Source organism: Rosa chinensis, chromosome 4 (assembly GCF_002994745.2).
Source record: "Rosa chinensis cultivar Old Blush chromosome 4, RchiOBHm-V2, whole genome shotgun sequence".
Taxonomy (NCBI): Eukaryota; Viridiplantae; Streptophyta; class Magnoliopsida; order Rosales; family Rosaceae; genus Rosa; species Rosa chinensis.
In genome coordinates this window covers 38,911,519-38,931,789 of record NC_037091.1, presented here as the reverse complement: position 1 = coordinate 38,931,789, position 20,271 = coordinate 38,911,519, and the positions used below count along the sequence as shown (strand labels likewise).

General features: G+C 39.8%; 1 protein-coding gene across 5 annotated transcripts; it reads left to right on the top strand.

Annotated features, from left to right (window-relative positions):
* Nucleotides 1-41: 41 nt before the first annotated feature.
* LOC112195863 (putative disease resistance protein At3g14460) lies at nt 42-5,061 on the top strand. Of its 5 annotated transcripts, none has more exons than XR_002934832.2 (5): nt 42-1,943; nt 2,041-2,099; nt 2,784-2,929; nt 3,060-3,126; nt 3,925-5,061. XR_002934832.2 is itself a non-coding variant. In XM_024336090.2 (2 exons), the coding sequence occupies exons 1-2, from the start codon at nt 53-55 to the stop codon at nt 2,043-2,045; spliced, it is 1,896 nt and encodes a 631-aa protein (XP_024191858.2). In that variant the 5' UTR covers nt 42-52; the 3' UTR covers nt 2,046-2,735. The 5 variants fall into 5 exon arrangements, 1 of the variants encoding a protein (XP_024191858.2); XR_005809561.1 differs by lacking the exon at nt 3,925-5,061 and adding an exon at nt 3,243-3,273; XR_005809560.1 differs by lacking the exon at nt 3,925-5,061 and adding an exon at nt 3,211-3,273.
* Nucleotides 5,062-20,271: the final 15,210 nt, after the last annotated feature.

Genomic DNA, 20,271 nt, shown 5'->3' with positions numbered 1-20,271 from the left:
TACGCTTGAGATTCGACATGTTTCACATGTTCCCATTTTAACACTAGAAAGAATGTCAGAGTCAAGTATGGCAAGATTGCGCTCTCTATTTATGAGTGATGATCAAGTCCCCAGTACCATTTTTCTAAAGTTGAGAGCTTTACGTGTCTTAGATTTAGAAGAGGCGGGTATAGAGGAGTTGCCGAATTCAATTGGCAAGTTGAAGCATTTGAGGTATCTAGACATTTCCTACACAAGAATCCAGGCACTCCCAAAATCTATTGGCAAGCTGTATAACCTTCAAACACTGAGAATGCGTCGTACAGATCTCAAAAAGTTGCCGCAGGAAATGAAAAACTTGATCAACTTGAGACATGTTTATTTTGATGAGGAAATTGAGATTCCAGCTGGTATATTGGGGAAATTGTCCAATCTTAGAACATTACCTTACTTCAGTGTGGGCAAGGAGACAGGACCTGGAATTGGAGAGTTAGGTGGCCTGAAGCAATTGAAAGGCCGACTAACTATTTTGAATCTAGAACATGTGAAGAGTGAAGAAGAAGCGAAGAAGGCAAAATTGGAGGAGAAGAGAGATGTATGCGAGCTAACATTTGAATGGACAAGAGACGACAAAAATGAGGAAGAGTCGGAGAGTAGCACAAGCAGCAGCATTAATGATGAGCATGAACAGGTACTAGAAGGCCTCCGGCCCGATACTAATTTGCAAAGGCTGCAGATTGAAGGATTCAGGGGTGCCAGATTTCCGTCATGGGTGATGTGTCTCAACAACTTGAAGAAGATTAAATTATTCGACTGCCCCAATTGTGAAGGAGTTCCAGCACTGGGTCAGCTACCTAATCTTAGACGTGTCAAGATTTGTAGGATGGATAACCTAAAATGTGTGGGAGCTGATGGTCTAGACTCGTTCCCTCTTGTTGAGCATATGAGTATATTTGGTTGTCCCAGCCTAGAGTCGATTCGGATCACACAGGGCATTGCTTCTCTCCGTGAATTGATCATAAAGGATTGTGATAATCTAACATCACTTCCAACCACACAGGGGGGTATTGCATCTCTAGAGTTGGAGATTAGTAAATGTGATCGATTATCAAGCCTACCAAGTGGTCTCCTCCTACGCTGCACCTCTCTGAAGCTTCGTTATTGTCCTAATCTAACATCAATATTTCCCATCACACAGGATATGCCATCATCTCTCCGTAAATTGACGATTACAGCTTGCACGGGATTATCAAGTCTACCACTAAGCGGGCTCCTCTCTCTTGATGAGTTGAGGATATACGATTGCTCTAGTCTAGCACCATCCATTTCAGTCCCATCAGGCGTCCTCCGCAGATTGATTGTTCTTAATTGTGAGGAATTGACATCCATTTCAATGACGACGTCAAGTCTTCTACTTTTGGAGTTGTGTATAGGGAATTGCAATAATCTACAATCTATTGTTCCAGCAGATTTACAGGGCTTCCCATGTCTCCGTGAGTTGATAATACGACATTGTGGGAAATTAAAATATCTGCCGACAGGGTTTCACTGCCTCACCCGATTGAAGAAACTGTTTATTGGCCCGTTCTGGGAGGAGCTCCATTCCTTCCCTGAGTTTCAGCTTCCACCACATTCACAACTTGAAGAGTTAACCTTGAGAGGGTGGCCTAAGCTCAAGTCTCTGCCCCAGCAAATTCAGCACTTGACTTGTCTAAACAAGTTGTATATAAGTGGGTTCGAAGGAGTGGATGCTCTTCCTGAGTGGTTGGGAAATCTCACATCTCTTGAGATTCTGGAAATTAGGAATTGTGAGAATCTCAAGTATCTACCTACACTTCAAGCTATGCAGCGCCTCACCAAATTGGAGATGATCTATATTACGAGATGTCCCCTCCTCAAGGAAAATTGCACCAAGGACACAGGCCCTGAATGGCCCAAGATTGCTCATATCCCAACTATCGACAGTATGCAACTTTCTTATCAAACGCTATTTATCCTTTTCCATTCAACAACTCATATTGATTGTTATGTCTCATTTTTCATCTTTCTTTCTTAACTCAGTCTAGGATTGAAGCTATGCAATGCCCAATGGTTTGTCACATATCAAGAGAATAATGTAGGTGCGTACCATACCATCAATAAATTTCAATCCCAGTTGCCTGAATTTTCTCCTTAAATTAAGTCTCTTCTTCTTACACTCACAGTTTTATTCTTTCATTTAGTGGTTCAATTACTTTTCCCCTGTACTGTATGGTTTATTTGCTCATTTTGATTAAACATAGTGCCCCAGATAATCATTTGATCTAATCATACAAATTTTATTCTGTCATGGAGGATACAGATCGATATTGTCCAACATCAATGTTAGAGACTAGTTGCTGCTGAATCTATTAAGGACCTCACCAAATTAATAATGCAGCTGGAAATTTGTGGCTTTTATCACCTATATATGCAATATTATGCTGAGGGGTGTCCCAGTTGTACTATATTAGTTGTATTCCAATAATTTGTGGATATGCCAAATGCTACATTCATATCCTAGTTGTGTAGATCTCCATTTGAAATCAACTGTAAACTTTTGAGATCCCTATCACCTCCACATCTTATGTGTAGTCCTCTCTCTCTCTCTCTGTTTTTTTTTTTTTTTTCATTCCAACAAGACAATTCAACATAGTTTTTGTGCCATTGCCTGTTGTGGAAAATCAGTTTGAAGCATTTTTTAAATGAAGAAAACTTGTTTATCCTTGTCTCTCTTTTTTTTTCATCAGCACTAAACTAAATCTCTTTTTGAAAATTGAACTCAGGTCTGCAATAATTAAAGCTATGAGAATCCTCACTAATCTAGCAGAACAGGATAATTGTTTCCCCTGAGCCTTGAGGTGTGAGAATATTCCATTTTTGCAGATTACTTTCATTCAAGTTATGAAGTACAACAATTCCTAAAAGCATTGTCAGCTCTTCAGATCACTACCTTCTCTTCCCTTCCAGTTTAGACTAATATAAGATTGATTAACCTGCTATATTTTTTCCCGATGGCTGGTAATTACCATTGTTCTGTAATAATTTTCAACTCTTCATAGGCACACTTTATTGTACTCAAAATGGAAGAACAACTGATGATGTGCGATGGACACAGACCTGGTACAGGTAGTTTAGTTCTCTTTACCTTTGCATGGTAATTTATTCATTTCATTGAAGATAATGGTAACCATGAGTTTAATCCTAATACAGTACACTTCCATCTAATCATAACAAATGAGCAGTTACTAGAATTGAGAATATAACTATTCTTGATTTCAGTATTTCTGTGCTTCACTTGTATGCAACTGGTTTATTTTCAATCCTAACTAATTTTTTTTGAAATAGTTCCTTCTCCCTGGATATGTGGTACTTACCCTTGTTTAAAGTTATGAAATATTGATTCTAAGTAATGGTATGGGATTGTTGCAAACCTGCAGCATTTTTAGTTTCCTTACTTTCCCAACCTGCAAATAGAACCATAGCCCGTCATAAATAATTACATCTAGCATTAATTCCAGATTTCCAGTACAAATAATCTAAAGATCATGCAAACTGTGTTGAAATTCAAATGCATGGTTTAAAGTAATGAAGAAATGTTGCCATTTAAGTTGAGCAAATCAAACATTACAAGCGAGAAGACCAGTTTCGCTCAGCTATCATTATCAGTCATTGTTTTGAAGCTGCAATTTTTGTTTCTGAAGTTTAATTCAACATCTTCTGTTTTTTTCTTTTGTTCTCCTTATCAGTAGTTAATTCTTCCATTTATTATTCTCAATAGTATTAAGCAATGTGGGAGACTTCATTGTTGCACTTTGTAGTATAACAACATTATGTAAATTCACACCTTACACAATGACACCGTTCATTTATCTCATATGAAACCCAGTATTCTGACTCCTCTCTTCTGTTACATCAAATATTTAGGTCCAAAGATGAAGGAATTGGAGCACCCAGTTCATGATCTCTGGTGCCTACCACAGTTTTCAAATTGGTTAATTCGGCTCTTGGGAAAGGGTTGCAACTTTGGCCGGTTTGAGAACAAGCTTCCCTCCGCAGTTTGGATAAGCGCCACTCTGTGCAACAAAAGTCTTGTAGCATTTGTGGCCTTGTGGAACCTTCTGTCAGAATTCTCATTCATGCAATCTCTTGGTCCTTCGCCTATGGAGCTCCAATTATCCTAAATGGAGCGATAAACGGGTGCCCTGGTCAATTTGATACTATGGCCTTGGTTTGGAGCTACTCAAGTATTGTTAGAAGTTTTGCCATTGCTTTTAGGAAGTTTTTGCTCTGTACTATGAATTATGTAAGGATTAGTCTGAGTCATCTGACATCAATCAGAACCAAGTGAAAACATTCTAAATATGTATGCTAATACTGTAGAAGGCTGACAGCAGCACATTAGATTTAAAGGAATCAATGATCAATATATGACTAGTGCACTGGTTCTGATCTTGAGGCTTTAGTAGAATAACTACTTCTCATAAATGTTAGTGGCTCTCAAATTGGTTTAAGATTCTGTTTGATGATTTTGTACTTGGATTGCTAGACGGTAGAGGCCATCAGTTGCTACGTCTACCAATCTTGACTATCCCTCAAATTATAAAGAAATAGTCTACACTGAAGCAACATAGAACTGATCATATCACAGAGAGGGAAACCCTGTAACATGAACATTTAAATAGCCACCCTAATACCTTAAAACAAAGGGAAATATATTTGAGGATACCAGAAGAGCTAATCCTTAAACACAATGGTAACTCCCAGTGACTGTAAATCCTTCTTTTTATGCAGCAAAATTTATTAGACCCTTCAAATCTGGAACTTGAACATATAGGACCTTGCTGGATTGTAAATAGGAACTGAGAATATGAGGTGGGAATCAACTAGCTTTGTCCGGCTGTTCCGCCTTCTAATTACAGCGAACGAACCTCTGCTCATTATGACCATCTATATTGACATCTAGTATAGGTGGTAGATGGAACATGATCTTATGTGAATAAACAAACATTACTTTGTTGAACAATAAACAACACTAGAAATCAACCCCATGCTATGTCGCGAGTATGTTATATGTTTAACTACAGCAAATACGAACATTCAAAACTTTATACAAATAAATCTGGTATGTTAACCAGATACATACATATTGCAAAAAAATGGTTACGCTTAGCAAAAGTGTGTTCTATGGTTGTAGTTAGAACTTAGAACCAACTATTTGACATTAACTCCTCTGATGTATCCAGTTGATTTCTTCATGTCTGCTGCATCTTTCTTCATGTCACTGCATCTTTCTCAAGTGGAGTGAAGGATTGAATGCTTTTGCAAATTGCTCATTAGAAATCTCAGATTGACATGATTTAATAGGACTACAGGCCACAGGGTAGGAAGTTAGGAATAGAGGAGAGGGAACTATGTTCAAAAGAAAATCATGATGCTTCAATGTTTGAAATAAAAGATAGTCACTTTACCTTGAGATTGAGGCGTGGTGATGCTCCGGCATCATTACCTGAAACAAGCAATCACCTTTAAATTCAAGATTCCAATTAATGTTGCTTGATTAATTTGATATGAATGTTAATTGTTTGGTAAGTTTGTACCAACTATAATATGTTTAACGACCCATACGAATCAGCCCCAACAAATAAGTTGAAGCTTGAGACCACTGCATTACAACCAAAAGAAACCACATGATGAATAGCTATGTCTGCATTTTTTTTTTTGGGAAAACTTCGCAAACAGTACATCAAGTAAAAACCACTAATAATTTTTATACATAAAGTTCCAAACCAATCATTTCGATACACGAAATCTGAAACTCGACCCACCATCAGTACACGACATCAATGACGTTGTTAATTTGACACCAAAATGTCTATTATGCCCTCAGTTTTTTTTTTCTGCTCTTTTTTTTTCCTTCGTTTTTATCCCTTTCTTCTTCCTTCTTCTAGCTCCACGAAACCCACCTCTGTTCTTCATGTGAGAAGAAGCCCGAGCTCACCCACTTCGAAACCCACCTCTGTTCTTTAGTTTTCCTTTCTTTCTTTCTGATTTTTCTTCATCTATTCGATTCCTCCTTCCTCAGATCCCTCTCTCTCTCTTCTTGGTTCTCAGAAAAGGGAAAAGCAGCTTCCCTTCTCCATCTTCCAACCCAACACGGCTAAGAAATCTCAATCCCCAATCTCCAAATTTCCCTCAAAATTAAGCCAAAGCGGTGAAAGCCCAATTCATTTTAGGGATGAGGCTGAATTGGGGTGAGTTGATTTGGTGGAGTTGGGTGGCTCAAAACCTCAAACAATCAAACTCATCTCTCAATTCAAAACCCAGAAACTCACCTCAAATTCCCGAGGGTGGGTCGGTGATTGGAGGGTGGTTCGGTGACAATTGCGGCGATGGAGGGACAGGATTTGATCTTGTTTTGGGGAGCTGGGTTTTGCGTGATGAGTAGGTATGTGCGTTTAGTTTGGTTTCTAGTGCTTGGAGAGTTTGGTATTTATAATTTTATATTGCTGAGGAAGTATCTGGGGAGAAGTAGATATTGCAAGACAAGATTTGATCTTGTTTTTTGGCGTGGTGGTGTTGCCGCCGCCGCTGTTGGAGGAGGAGGAGAGAGTGGATGCTAAAGTGGGTGAGCTCGGGCTTCTTCTCACATGAAAACAGAGGTGGGTTTCGTGGAGCCGGAAGAAGGAAGAAGAAAGAGATAAAAACGAAGGGAAAAAAAAAAACAGAAAAAAAATTATTAAAAAAAAAGAGCTGAGGGCATAATAGATATTTTGGTGTCAAATTAACGGCGTCATTGACGTCGTGTACTGATAGTGGATCGAGTTTCAGATTTCGTGTACCGAAATGATTGGTTTGGAACTTTATGCATAAGAATTATTAGTGGTTTTTACTTTGTGTATGTTGAAGGAATATCGATTTAGTGTGCCTTATCAAACTAGGAGTAGCAATAGGAGAGAAGGTTCTAGATTTCCCAATCCTACACGGATTGGTATTCCTTGTAATATTAGAACTAGCACTTTGTAATCCCTATATATAGGGCTCCTATTCTCAATAATATGACACACAATTCTCTCAACAAATTCTCTCTCAAATCTCTTTTTCCTTAAACACGTTATCAGCACGACTCTAACCACAAAACAGAAAACCAAAACTCATTCACAAAGCAGCCCCTAGCCCGAGCTAGCCGAGCCTTCGCTGCAGCCCGCGCGCCCGTGCGCTTGCAACCTTGCACAGCAGCCCCTGCTTCCCCCTCCCTGCAGCCCTGCGTTCCAGCCTGCTGCCACCGAAGCATCCCTGCTGCGCAAACAAGCCAACGCACACCCACTGCATCTTTTTTCCGTTTCTGTGCACATCCGTCTTCTTGCAAGCCTCGAAACGTCTAGTTCGGAAGCTCAGATCGAAAAACTTTCTTCATCAAAGTTGTTCGTCTCTGTCTCTTCTATCTAATCTCCGAATTTTAGCCTTATCGGAGTTATATTGAGACCGATACACCAATTGAAGTGCAAGCTGTTCAGAAGAGAATCTGTTCCGAATTTCATCAAGTAAGTTTTAAGTTAAAGTTGCCGCTTTTGAAATTTAATTTCCTCCTTCTTTTTCTTCTGGGACTTGCAACCTCCCTTCTTCTACATCCCACCTTTCTTATAACGTGGGTTCAATTCTTGAGAAAGCGGAATCGTGGGGATTCACGCAATTAACGAACTAAGAGCGTTCGTAAGACTTCGGACTAAGAGCGTCCGTAAGCATCGATTTAACGAACTAAGAGCGTTCGTAAGCTACGGACTAAGAGCGTTCGTGAGCATAGATTTTGACCATTTAAACATCGTTGTTTCGGTCTAATCCAAATTTCTTGGAAATCGATTTCTTGGTAGCATTACTGCTCAGAAATCTCATATTAGTTTTCGTGGAAGCATTGACTCCGAAACTAATACGTTCTTGCTTTCCTTTTTAGGATGTAAGACTTGAACGAGCTCGATTTTACTCCATTGGATTCTACGGGCACGGAATTTTCATGTGGACTCAAAATGTTGAGCTCCACCTAATTGCCCTTGATTTATTGCCTACAATCCAGGAGTCTTGTTCTAAAAGAACCACTCAAGGCCCTCAAACTGAGATAGATAATTCCAGGGCATTTACCCTGATGAAGCGCCACATGAAGATGGCCCTCTAGTTTGAGTACATGAATGAGGATAACACTAACAACCTTTGGGTTGCGCCTCGTGAACGTTTTAGTAACATTCACAATTTTCCGGACTTAGAAGCATAATGGAATAATATCCGCTTCTCTAAACTTTGAAAGAGTTATGAAATATTGTTTGGAGGCTCTCTACATCATATTATTGATGCATGATTGTGAAAAACACAAAAGAACAAATTGATTGAGAAGACCCTAACATGACCATAGGAGTTATGACGTTGAGGGTATAGGGTTGGACACCATGGCGCCACTTTTGGCCATGGTTGCACTATTCCAACGCCATTGGTCCTAGGGACCATATGTATTGTGTCAATACATCTCAATCAAGAGAGCATCCTCTTCATGGTATTTTATGGAGTACCTGATCAATGGTAATCAAGATATCGAGCTATAAAAGACTTTAAATCTGGCGATGAAGATAGAATGCCGCAGATTTTTATTTAGAATAGTCTTTTAATTTCCAAGAATTATGTAATGGCAATTATGCCTTAATCAAAAAATGACTTATTGGATTATCTCTTTTCCTCTAGGCGTACTCAATTAAGTATGATGTCTAGGAAAGTAATTGAGATTAGTGGTACTTAAGAGAGCTTCGCTCCACCGACATCTCTCTCTACTTCCCTGGTCATATTTAATTGGAATTACCGAACGAATTGAGTGACTACAATTTGTCTAATGTTTGATTTTACTTTGGATTAGATTATGGTCACGAAACTTTGATGTAATCATTGGCTATTATTAATAAAGTATCGATTACTTAAAAGATATAAGAGCCAATGGTTTTCATGCGGAAACGCATTGTGAGAATGGACATGAGTTCCTTTGCATCACCTCTAATGACTACGGAAATAAAAGAGTCTTAGAGAAACTTATGTGTCGATCTAGTGGATTGTATGCAACCACTATTCGAATAATTGAATCCAATCATGTTATTAGGGATGATTTATGGGATTCCGACACATATAGGCTTTGGCACGACTGTTTGAGACATCCAGGTCGTGATATGATGATCCTTATATTAAAGACTTCACACGGACATCCATTTTTCAGAACGAAAAGAAGTCAAAGTCAGTTTTTGGACACCGATGGAGTCCCTGCGCCTCACGGCGCCGTTCACCCCCATATCCGGCCACCCTTGGCTGGCGCCGCCATCCCCCTGCGGCATCAGGGTGGCATTGACGCCACCAAGGCTCCTTCATCTCCAAATTTTACTTCTAAAGTCAATTGTGACTTCGTGGCTCAACCAAAATCCTCATTGGTTGTTTCTAAAGCCCACCATTCGTTCTGCAAAGCCTGCTCTTTAGCAAAATTAGGATCGAGACCATCCTTCGTGGCTCAACCAAATTTTTGTCCACTAGGAACGCTGCATTTGCTAAACTCCTAGCACAGATTATTAAGTTGAGGGCTCACCACCCTGATCATCCTATTAAGTCTATAAGATTAGACAATGCTGGGGAATTTACATCAAAAACTTTTGATGATTATTGCATGTCCATTGGGATTGAGGTTGAACATCCAGTTCCTCATGTTCACACCCAAAATGGTCTCGCAGAAGCCGCCATTAAACGACTACAAATGGTCTCTAGGGCATTGGTAATGCGCACCAATCTCCCTATTTCTGCTTGGGGCTATGCAATTTTGCATGCAGCTGTGCTTATTCGTCTGAGGCCCACTGCCACTCAACCCTTTTCTGCGTCCCAGATGGTGACTGGGTATGAGCCTAATGTCTCACACTTACGCATATTTGGGTGACAGCGCACCAAAATGGGTCCTCAACGACGATTAGGCATTTATGTTGGATATGATTCTCCAACTATTGTCCGCTATTTAGAACCCTTGACAGGCGATCTCTTTACCGCAAGATTTGCGGATTGTCACTTCGATGAGACAGTCTTCCCGTCGTTAGGGGGAGATAAGAACATAAATGTTCAACAGGAACGACAGGAATTGTCGTGGTCTGTCCCCACTCTGTCTCATCTTGATCCCCGAACCGCACAGTCCGAAATTGAAGTGCGGAGAATTCTTGATCTTCAGAACGTAGCAGAATCGATGCCTGATGCGTTTTCTGATATCGCTAAAGTGACGAGATCACACATACCTGCTGCAAATGTGCCTGCAAGGATTGATGTCCCTAAAATTAGAGGACATGACTCCACCTCAAGGGCACTTGAGCATGGCGCCAACGTCCACAGTGGTAGTGATGTTGTGGCTAGGCCCACGGCTCCTGCCAGGAAGCGCGGGAGGCCAATAGGTTTGATGGATTCTCGCCCAAGAAAGAAAGCCAGTTTGGCACAAAATAATCCATTAATCATCGATGTAAATAATCCATCTCATGAGAACATTCCGGATTATGGTTATGTCCAAAAGACATCATTGGGGGACGCTCCAATGTCAGAACCAACTCCAGAGAATAGAGAGGTCTCCATGAATTACACTAGTGTACATGAGATGATGGATAGAAATTCTATGGCAATTGATGATGCATTTGCATATCATGTTGCAAAAGGAATCATAGAATATGATGATATCGAACCTCGCTCTGTCGAAGAATGTCAACGAAGAGCGGATTGGCCTAAATGGAAAGATGCGATCCAGGCTGAATTGGATTCACTAGCAAAGAGACAGGTATTTGGGCCTATAACGCAGGCACCCCCAGATGTAAAACCTGTTGGCCATAAATGGGTCTTTGTTAGAAAGCGTAATGAGAAAAATGAGGTGGTTAGATATAAAGCCCGTCTCGTGGCGCAAGGTTTCTCACAACGCCCTGGAATGGACTACGAGGAGACATATTCTCCCGTAATGGACGTTATAACGTTCCACTACCTTGTCAGTTTGGTAGTTTCCGAAAAACTTGACATGCAGCTTATGGATGTGGTTACAGCATATCTCTATGGGGATCTAGATTCAGAGATATATATGAAGGTTCCAGATGGACTTCAATTACCCAAATCAAGTGGCTCTAAACCACGGAGCGCGTTTTCAATAAGATTAAAACGCTCACTATATGGATTAAAACAATCCGGACGGATGTGGTATAACCGTCTAAGTGACTACTTGATTGGGAAGGGATATATTAATAATGAAATATGCCCATGCGTGTTCATTAAAAGAACAAGTTCCGGATTTGCAATCGTAGCAGTTTATGTCGATGACATGAACCTAATTGAAACTCTAGATGAGTTGAAGGAAACTGCTAAATACTTGAAATCCGAATTTGAGATGAAAGATCTTGGGAAAACACGGTTTTGTCTCGGTTTAGAACTCGAGCACCGTAGTGATGGGATTTTGATCCATCAGTCTGCATATACTCAGAAAATCCTAAGGCGCTTTAATGAAGATAAAGCAAAGCCTGTGAGTACTCCCATGATCGGTCATAGTCTTGAGCCAGGAAAAGATCTGTTTCGTCCAAAGGATGAGGACGAAGAGCTATTAGAGGCAGAAGTGCCCTATTTAAGTGCAATAGGCGCATTATTGTACTTAGCTCAATGCACAAGACCAGACATCTCATTCGCAGTGAACTTGTTAGCTAGACATAGCTCTGCGCCAACACGTCGCCATTGGATTGGTGTAAAGACAATCTTTCGATACCTAAGAGGTATTATTGATATGGGCTTATTTTATCCCTACAGAGAGAAGAGGAATGACGGAAGAATGGGATCGGACCCCATTAGGCATGGAGCCACCGTCCACCATGACAAGGTGGCCGGCCATGTTGCCGCCAACGCCGTCACCACCACCAGGGGTGGCCGGCCTCACCCTATCCCCCTTCATCAAAACGACAATGATGTCTTGATGGGTTTTGCTGATGCAGGGTACCTCTCTGACCCTCACAAAGGTCGCTCCCAAACGGGTTATGTCTTTACCATGGGAAGCACTGCGATATCTTGGAGGTCTACGAAACAGACCCTTGTTGCTACTTCCTCAAATCATGCAGAGATTATTGCTCTACATGAAGCCGTGCGTGAATGCATATGACTAAGGTCTGTAATTAGACATATTCAAGGAAGTTGTGGTTTGAAGTCTACCACAAATGAACCTACATGCATTTATGAGGATAATGCAGCTTGTACTGAGCAAATGAAGTTAGGTTTCATCAAGGGTGACAACACCAAGCATATCTCGCCTAAATTCTTTTATAATCAGCAACAACAAGCACTTCTAAAGATTGAAGTGAATCAAATCCGATCAGAGGATAATGTAGCGGACTTATTCACTAAGTCGTTACCTAAATCCACCTTCGAGAAACATGTAAGGAGCATCGGATTGAGAAAGTTATCCGAACTCCCTCGATTATAGCAATCAGGGGGAGATATCAACATCAGGGGGAGTTATGATGTCTACATGTTCGATCTCGAAGAGTGAAGGACGTGTTGTGCTCTTTTTGTCCTTCGACCAGAGTTATTTTTGTCCCACAGGGTTTTTGTTACCTGGCAAGGTTTTTAACGAGGCAACGGATGAAGCGTCACCACCAAGTTTGAGCGGCACAAGGAGGAGTGTTGAAGGAATATCGATTTAGTGTGCCTTATCAAATTAGGAGTAGCAATAGGAGAGAAGGTTCTAGATTTCCCAATCCTACACGGATCGGTATTCCTTATAACATTAGAACTAGTACTTTGTAATCCCTATATATAGGGCTCCTATTCTCAATAATATGACACACAATTCTCTCAACAAATTCTCTCTCAAATCTCTTTTTCCTTAAACAGTGTACTGTTTGTGAAGTTTTCCCTTTTTTTTTTTTTTTGGATAACAAGAACCTTTCATTAAACCAGGCCATAGCCCCAACAGAGTTAGACAAACAGTCTAAACCCAAATACAAACTCATAAGGAAAGCTGAATTCTCCTACTCTACCCAGAACGATATAGTAAAGGAGGAAACAACCCACAAAAGGAAACCCATAACATCTAGCTTAAAGAAACTGGAGGGCAGGGAAGACCATCGTTCCTGAGCACCATAGTCAAGGCTGGTGGTGGCCTGTTGGCCCATCTGGTGAGTGTATGGTTTTTGTGAATATGAAGCATTACTGATTGGAACAAGGCGTAAACCTGTGATGCTGTTTTTGTATCGGAGGTAGAATATTCTTTTGCATCAATTGCATAGAAGAAACCAGTGGCAACAGGTGCACCTATAAGCAAGTGCTTACAGTCTGAAAATTTACTACAAATATCAATTTTGTCAGAAATCAATAAAACAAAAGCTTAACGAAAGTGGGAAGATACTAACCCTTGTCCATGAGTATGGGTAGTAAAAGTTTTTGGTATACCTCCATCATACTTTGAAAAGTTGAAATCCAAAGGACCTGTACAAAATTTAAACCAGGAGTCATTTCTTTTTTCCTTCCTCAGCAATTACAGTTACTCGTATGTGAATTTTGTCCATTAGGATGAAAAAGATAGTACCATTTTAATAAATGAGGCCACTGAAAGCAGAATAACCACGGTCTCTACTGTATCAAAGCAACAAAGGGTCTACTTTGGGGTCTCCCTTCGACTCAATAAAGTAGTAAAACATCTCTGATCTGTTAAGAGTCGTATACCTTTTGAAAGTAAATGTAATTGTAAGATGAGAAGATAAGTAATTAGGTAAATGCAAGCAACCAAAAACCTAAATCTTATGAATCCAAAGAAACCCATCGTTCAGAATTACATATACCTCGTGGAGAGCTTGAAAGGAAGTTCACCATCGAATCATGAAAGAGACTTGACAAGTTGCCACAGTGAACTGCATTTGCCGAGAATATTGGTAGAAGAAGCAAATGCAAACAAACCCAGTTCATAGTTTTGTTGTTAGAACTAAATGCCATTGTTAGACAATGAAAGCTAGTTGCTAAGTTTTGGTTCAGACTAGAAATTGAATGAAAATATCACCAAGGTTTTGCACTTGAAAGAATAAGGAAGCCTGTTTTCAAAATAAGGAACCTATTTTCAAAATAACACCCCTCTTACAAACACCAGCAAATAGAAACAATAAGCCAAGTTGGAACAGCAGCAATTAATAAAACTGAGACCCATATGTCAATAAACTACAAAATAAAGGCATGAACAATAGTATACCTGATCAATGAGCAGACAAGTGTTTAAAGTTTTCTAGTGTGAAGGATACCAAATTGCGGCTGGAATTGTGTTGATCACTATTTTTGCCGGAAGAGCCCACCCACTGATTCAACCATGGCTTTAGGCTTTCTAGCACCGAATTGGAAAAAAAAAAAAAAAGTTTGCTATTCGAAGCTACAATGCTGCCACAGATGCAAGATAACGTCGCCGAATAGATGTATCTGATCATATCGTGTCCTTAAAAGAGGAAGACGAGGGGAAAACAAATAGAGAAGTTATACCAAAGAGAAAGATCGATGTTTTCAACGTCTACTATCTACACTCCTTATATTTTAATAGCTCGTCACATTTAAATTAATAGAAAATTACATACAAGTGTTAATTTGAAACTTAAATTAGACATAAGGCCACCAATGTTTTCTTGTATATATAAGGCCACTTGTAGCTTTAAATTATTTCAAACCTGACAATTTTACCCTTCCACTAACTCCATAATCATCCTGCCAAAATGAACAGAAATTCATTCCCTCTGCTCTCTCTCTCTCTCTCTCTCTCTCTCTCTCTCTCTCTCTCTCTCTCTCTCTCTCTCTCTCTCTCTCTCTCTCTCTCTCTCTCTCTCTCTCTCTCTCTCTCTTTCCCGATCTCTCTTCTTCTTCTCTTCCCTCTGCAATCACCAGAAAGAATCAATTCCGGCCATCATCTCTCATCACCGTCACCATCAATTGAACCACAACACAAACCCGACCAAAGCCCCGCCACCCCCCCCCCCCCCCGCCCCGATTCCGACGACCACTACCTCTGATCTGCTGAAATTCCAATGGATCCAAGCTTACAAAACCTCGAAACGGTGCCACCATGCCTGAAGACGATGACGACAATGACGACGAAGAAGCTCCGATCGGAGCTACCTCACTGGAGTCTAACTCAGGTCTCTTTGATTCTCTACTCATCTCTGATTCACTCAGATCTCCAATTTCGACTTGAGACGCCTCACGCGCCTCGGCTCCGGCAACACCCTTCCTCCACCGCCACCATCACCTCTTCTTCCACCTCACCTGCATCGGAAACCTAAATGAGCACTGATTCTTCGACGACGACGACAAGGCCCGCGGCCTCTTCATCTCCAACCGGAAAGTCTCTCCAGCTCTTCGACATGGCCTACAGGTTAGACAACGACTACCACTTCAAGGTCGTCTTGATCGGCCATTCCGGCATCTGCAAATCCGATTTGTTGTCCAAGTTCATGCGCAATGAGTTCAACCTCGAGTCTAAGTCCACCATCGGTGTCGAGTTTGCCACCCGGAGCATCCACGTCGATGATTAGATCGTCAAGGCCCAGATTTGGGACACCGCCGGCCAAGAAATGTGATAAGCCTTTCAATTCCATTCGTTATTGTCATTGTATTTGGTTTAGTTATTGAGGTTGAGACCAAATCCTTCTGATATTTTTGTTGAAATTAATTAGACGGCATGATTAGAATTTGTTTAGTTTGGTTTGATTTGATTGTGATTTATTGGAATAAATGGGTTTGGATTTGTTTGAATTCATTTGTTGTGGAATTTTGCAGGGGAGAGAAAGAGAGTTGTGCTTTTGTGTGATGGGGGGATGGTTTTCTGGTTGAATTCTGTTTTCTGATGGTGTTGTGATGTATTTTGATTGATGAATAATGAACCATTTCTTGTATGCTATTTGTTGCAGTTAGTAACTCTCTATAACTGTTATAGCGGCTTTTCAACATAGTGATAGTATCTTTCTATATCTATGTTAGTATTTTTTCAACATGATGTCAATATCTTCTATTTTCATTTTCATTATTTCAAGTTAGCAGCTCCGTGTAATTGTTCTAGTGGCATTTTCAATATCGTGATAGTAGCTTTATGTGTCTATGTTAGTATATTTTCAAGCTAATGTCAATAGATTTTTTTTTTTCAATTCAGTAGCTCTCTGTAATTATTATAGTGGTTTTCCATCATAGTGATTGTAGCTTTCTGTACCTATGTAGTAGCTCTCTAATGTTAGTGAGAGTAGATCGTTGGTGTTAGAGACAGTAACTTTTGTTGTTGGTAAAAGTAGTTTTTGGTGTTGGTGAGAATAGTTTTCTGGTGTTGGTGAGAGTAGCATTTGTTGCTGATGAGAGTAGTTTTTAGTATTGGTGACAGTATCTTTTGTTGGTGGGGATAGTAGCTTTTCGTTTTGGGGAGCATAGGTTTTTTTGGTAAGGAGTAGCTTTTGTTGTTGGTGATAGTAGCTTTTGTTATCCCGCTGGAGGTTGTCGGAAATCTCACTAGAGTAGCTTTTGTTGCTAGTGACAGTAGTTTTTGTTGTTAGTGATAGTAGATTTTGTGACCTCGCCGGAGATGGCTAGGAATCTCATCAGAGTAGCCTTTGTTGTTAACCACAGTAGCTTTTGGTGTTAGTGACAGTAGCTTTTGTGGTCGCCGAAGTTCACCGGAAGTTGATCGGAGGTCTGCCGGAAGTTGGTCGGAGGTCTGCCGGAGCTCTCCTGAGGTCGACCAGAGACCCGCCGGAGTTGGTCGGAGACCTCGCCGGAGAGTAGAGAGAGAATGATTGTTGATTTTGTATTCTAGTGGCATTTATGTAAATATGTTGGTTTTTAATATGCAAAATATAACACATTTTTTAGTCTAGTGGCCTTATGAGGGGAAAAAATTAATTGGTGACCTTATGGTTAAAAAAATAAAATATGCACTTATATGTAATTAACTCTTAAATTAATGATGTGCATAATGGTAGTAAGCTTATGTTCGGTTAGACTGAAGCAAATCCGGAATGTGATTCAAGTTCAGAAAGCTGTTAATAAAAATCCAAAACATCCCATTTGGTGAAAAACCTTTTGCTGTCGAGTATCTATGCCACATAATTATCATTTCAACACAACTAATTTTCCTTTTTCTCTGATTTAATTTTTAGTTTGATTATTTTGTTTGTGTTGTAGCCGTTTTAGAAGAATAATTTTTCTTAATAAAATTACTCATATGCCCTTCTCTTTTTGCAAAATCAAACTTAGAAAACATCAGACATACGATACCCTTTTTATGTTTTACTTTGAAAAAAAAAAATCATGAATACAAAAGTTCAATAGTCACACCTAGGGCTGTCACTCGGTCGGTTTGAATCGGTTATAGGTATTACCAACTTCAAAACCAAAGCTTTTGGTTTCAAAATTGAGATACCAATTACCAACCAAAATTTTCAGTTTTTAATCATATCTACCAAATTCGGTATTTCAATTTTCAGTATTACCAACTTTAGAACAACTAATTCTTTGTAATATCAATTCGAATAAAAAATACTAGGTTTTTCAATTTTATAGTCGTAAACTTTGTATTCATCTACTTATTATAGCATTCTTTTATATATATATATATGACATAAAGCTTTAGCCATTTTCAATAAAACTAGGTTATTTAACTAGTCAAACATGGGTTACTTAAGATACATGTGCTATTAATGTAGTATAAGTAGTAATGTTGATACTATTATGAATTTTTTTATATTTATTTCTTAATATACATGTAATATACATGTATGTATATTGAAAAACTATAGTATATGAAACTAATATTAGATAATCGGTAAATTCGGTATTTAACAAAATCAAACTAAATTTTTCAATAATTTTCGATTTCGGTTTTATCGGTCTCGATTACTAAAAAGTCGGTTTACTAAACCGAAAACATCGGTTAGTATTTGGTGTGTGTGTGTATATATTATGCTTTTTGGATGAGGCATATTTTCAATTAGTTGTGATTGATGATTTGTTTAGTACCTCGCAAAGCATCTGTGCATAGGACTACAAACTGAGAGTAGTGTGGTGTCACAGTGTAAGTGTACGGATTCGTGTTGGGCAAAAGTTCAAGGTTTTCATCGATATTGTCTACTAGTGTTTACCGTATTGGGCATGTGGAATCGGGTTTGGTGCTGCTATTGTTATTCCAATCTTTCATTGATGAGCTCAATTTTCCCCACCGATGGACCAAATGGTCGGTCACTCTCAGAACCTACATCCCTTTGAGCATGTGTAATGTACCCGACTGTACAATGCCACGGCAATTTGGGGAATTATAATCTTTCCTTGTAGATGTATGCTTAGTTTTGGAATACTAAGACTACAATTGAACTTGTATGAGAAATCTAATGGGTAAATATGCATGCTTTGACGAAAATATACTAAAATGTGTTTTGACCAATATATTCTTGATTTTAACAGAGGTTTTGAGGGAAGTACCAAAATGATAAACAAAATATAAAGTTGACGTATCAATCTAATAGTTATGAAATTTGAAGTACTAAAATGTAGAATCATCTATAGTTAGGATACCATTTGTGATTTATCCCAAAATGTTAGTATTAAATGTGGATAGATGCAAGTTTTGGAGGTGGAGGGGAGGTGGAATAACGTTAATTATGGAAGTATTTGTAGTTCTTTCTTTTCAATTAGATAGTACATATAAATTACATAGTACATATAGTTTTTATTTTTTTAAATTTTTTTTATGACACTAGGGATTTTATAGCTCTTAAAATCAACTTATCAGTAGGAAATTTCGTGATGTAATTTATTCATTTGTTTTAAAATCCAAGTGTTCAAAAATTTTGAATGGAACTGTGGAAGTATATACCACAGTGCTTTATTTATATGAACCACAAAATCAAAATGAAACAATGGACAATGGCTGAAATGTACTCGCAACTCTAAATCATATATATTCAGTATATACATTCCATAGCTTAATTACACTTCAAAGTTTCGAAGTCCACATATCAGACCTTTTGCACTAGACAATGGACTACCTTGAACTTTAGAACTGAACGTTGTTCTGTTTTTACATAGCTAAGATGCACCTGGAGCTGGTACCTTTCAAACTCAGGTTCTCAAAGTCGGCCAAGATTCCATCAAGAGGTCTTCTCATATCAGCCATCCCCTTTCCCAGCAAATCGACACCTTTGGTAGTCGTCTTCTTCTCCATGTCGGTGGCGGCAGCACTGGTAATTGCCTCATTAGGCTGCTCGTTGGGCTTGTGTTCTTCCACTGTACTAGTGTCTAGGCTGCTTGGTTTTTTGGTTATTTCTGTTTTGCTCTTCTTGTGATCATTGTCACCAGCAGCGACAGTTTTGTGCACCACCTTGGCTTTCACAAACGATGTGGGCCGCCGCCACAGCTTAGTCCCCTGCTTGTAATCAAAACCAAGACCTTCATTTTTGGACCTCAATTCGGCTTCAATACCTTCCTCGTTTTTGCCGAGTCCACGTCCGTTATAGCCCATCTTCATCTGCAATTTCATGCCGATGCCCTTTGTGTGTTTCTCGAACTCCCCAATATTCAGATCCCCACCGTCGTCATAGGGTTTCAAGGCGGATCTGACGGGCCTGGTGGGCTCGCGGCGAGCTTGGTGGATGAAACGACGGCGTTGCAGCCGCGGTCTCGCCTCATGCGTTTTCTGGAGCCGCCGTTGTCTCCGTCGTCGACGTCGTGGTCGGAGGAGGAGGAGGAAGCAAGAGCGAAGATGCGGAGATTTCCTTCCGAGGTCTCAACGACGCGTCGGAGATTGTCCTCCTTGCGCTTGCGAGAAAGGCGATCGATTTCAAATCTCAAATCCATCGATCTCAGACCAGATTCAGATCTGCAGAGCCTCTCGATTTCAGATCTCAAATCCATCGATCTCAGATCAGATTCAGATCTGCAAAAGAGACCGAGAGAAAGAGAGAGATTGAGAAGAGTGAGAGAAGTAGAGAGAAAATCCTAACTCTTCCTCGCAAAAGCGAAGTGACGAATTTAAGCGACCGAGAGAGAGAGTCAGGAAAAAATGAAGTAGAGACACAATGGAGACGCGTTCCCCTATTTATAGATTTGGAGAATCTCCTGGATCCAGTAACGAAGCTATTAAAATAATAATAAAAAAGGGAAATTCCCTGTGAATAATTGCGTGGCCTATACGCATGACTTGTCATTGGGCCTACTGGGCCGGTATAGCTGCCAATAGGAGAAGGACCAATCGGG

Coding starts and splice junctions, on each gene's coding strand:
- LOC112195863 (XM_024336090.2), top strand. CDS start 53: ATGTCAGAGTCAAGTATGGCAAGATTGCGCTCTCTATTTATGAGTGAT.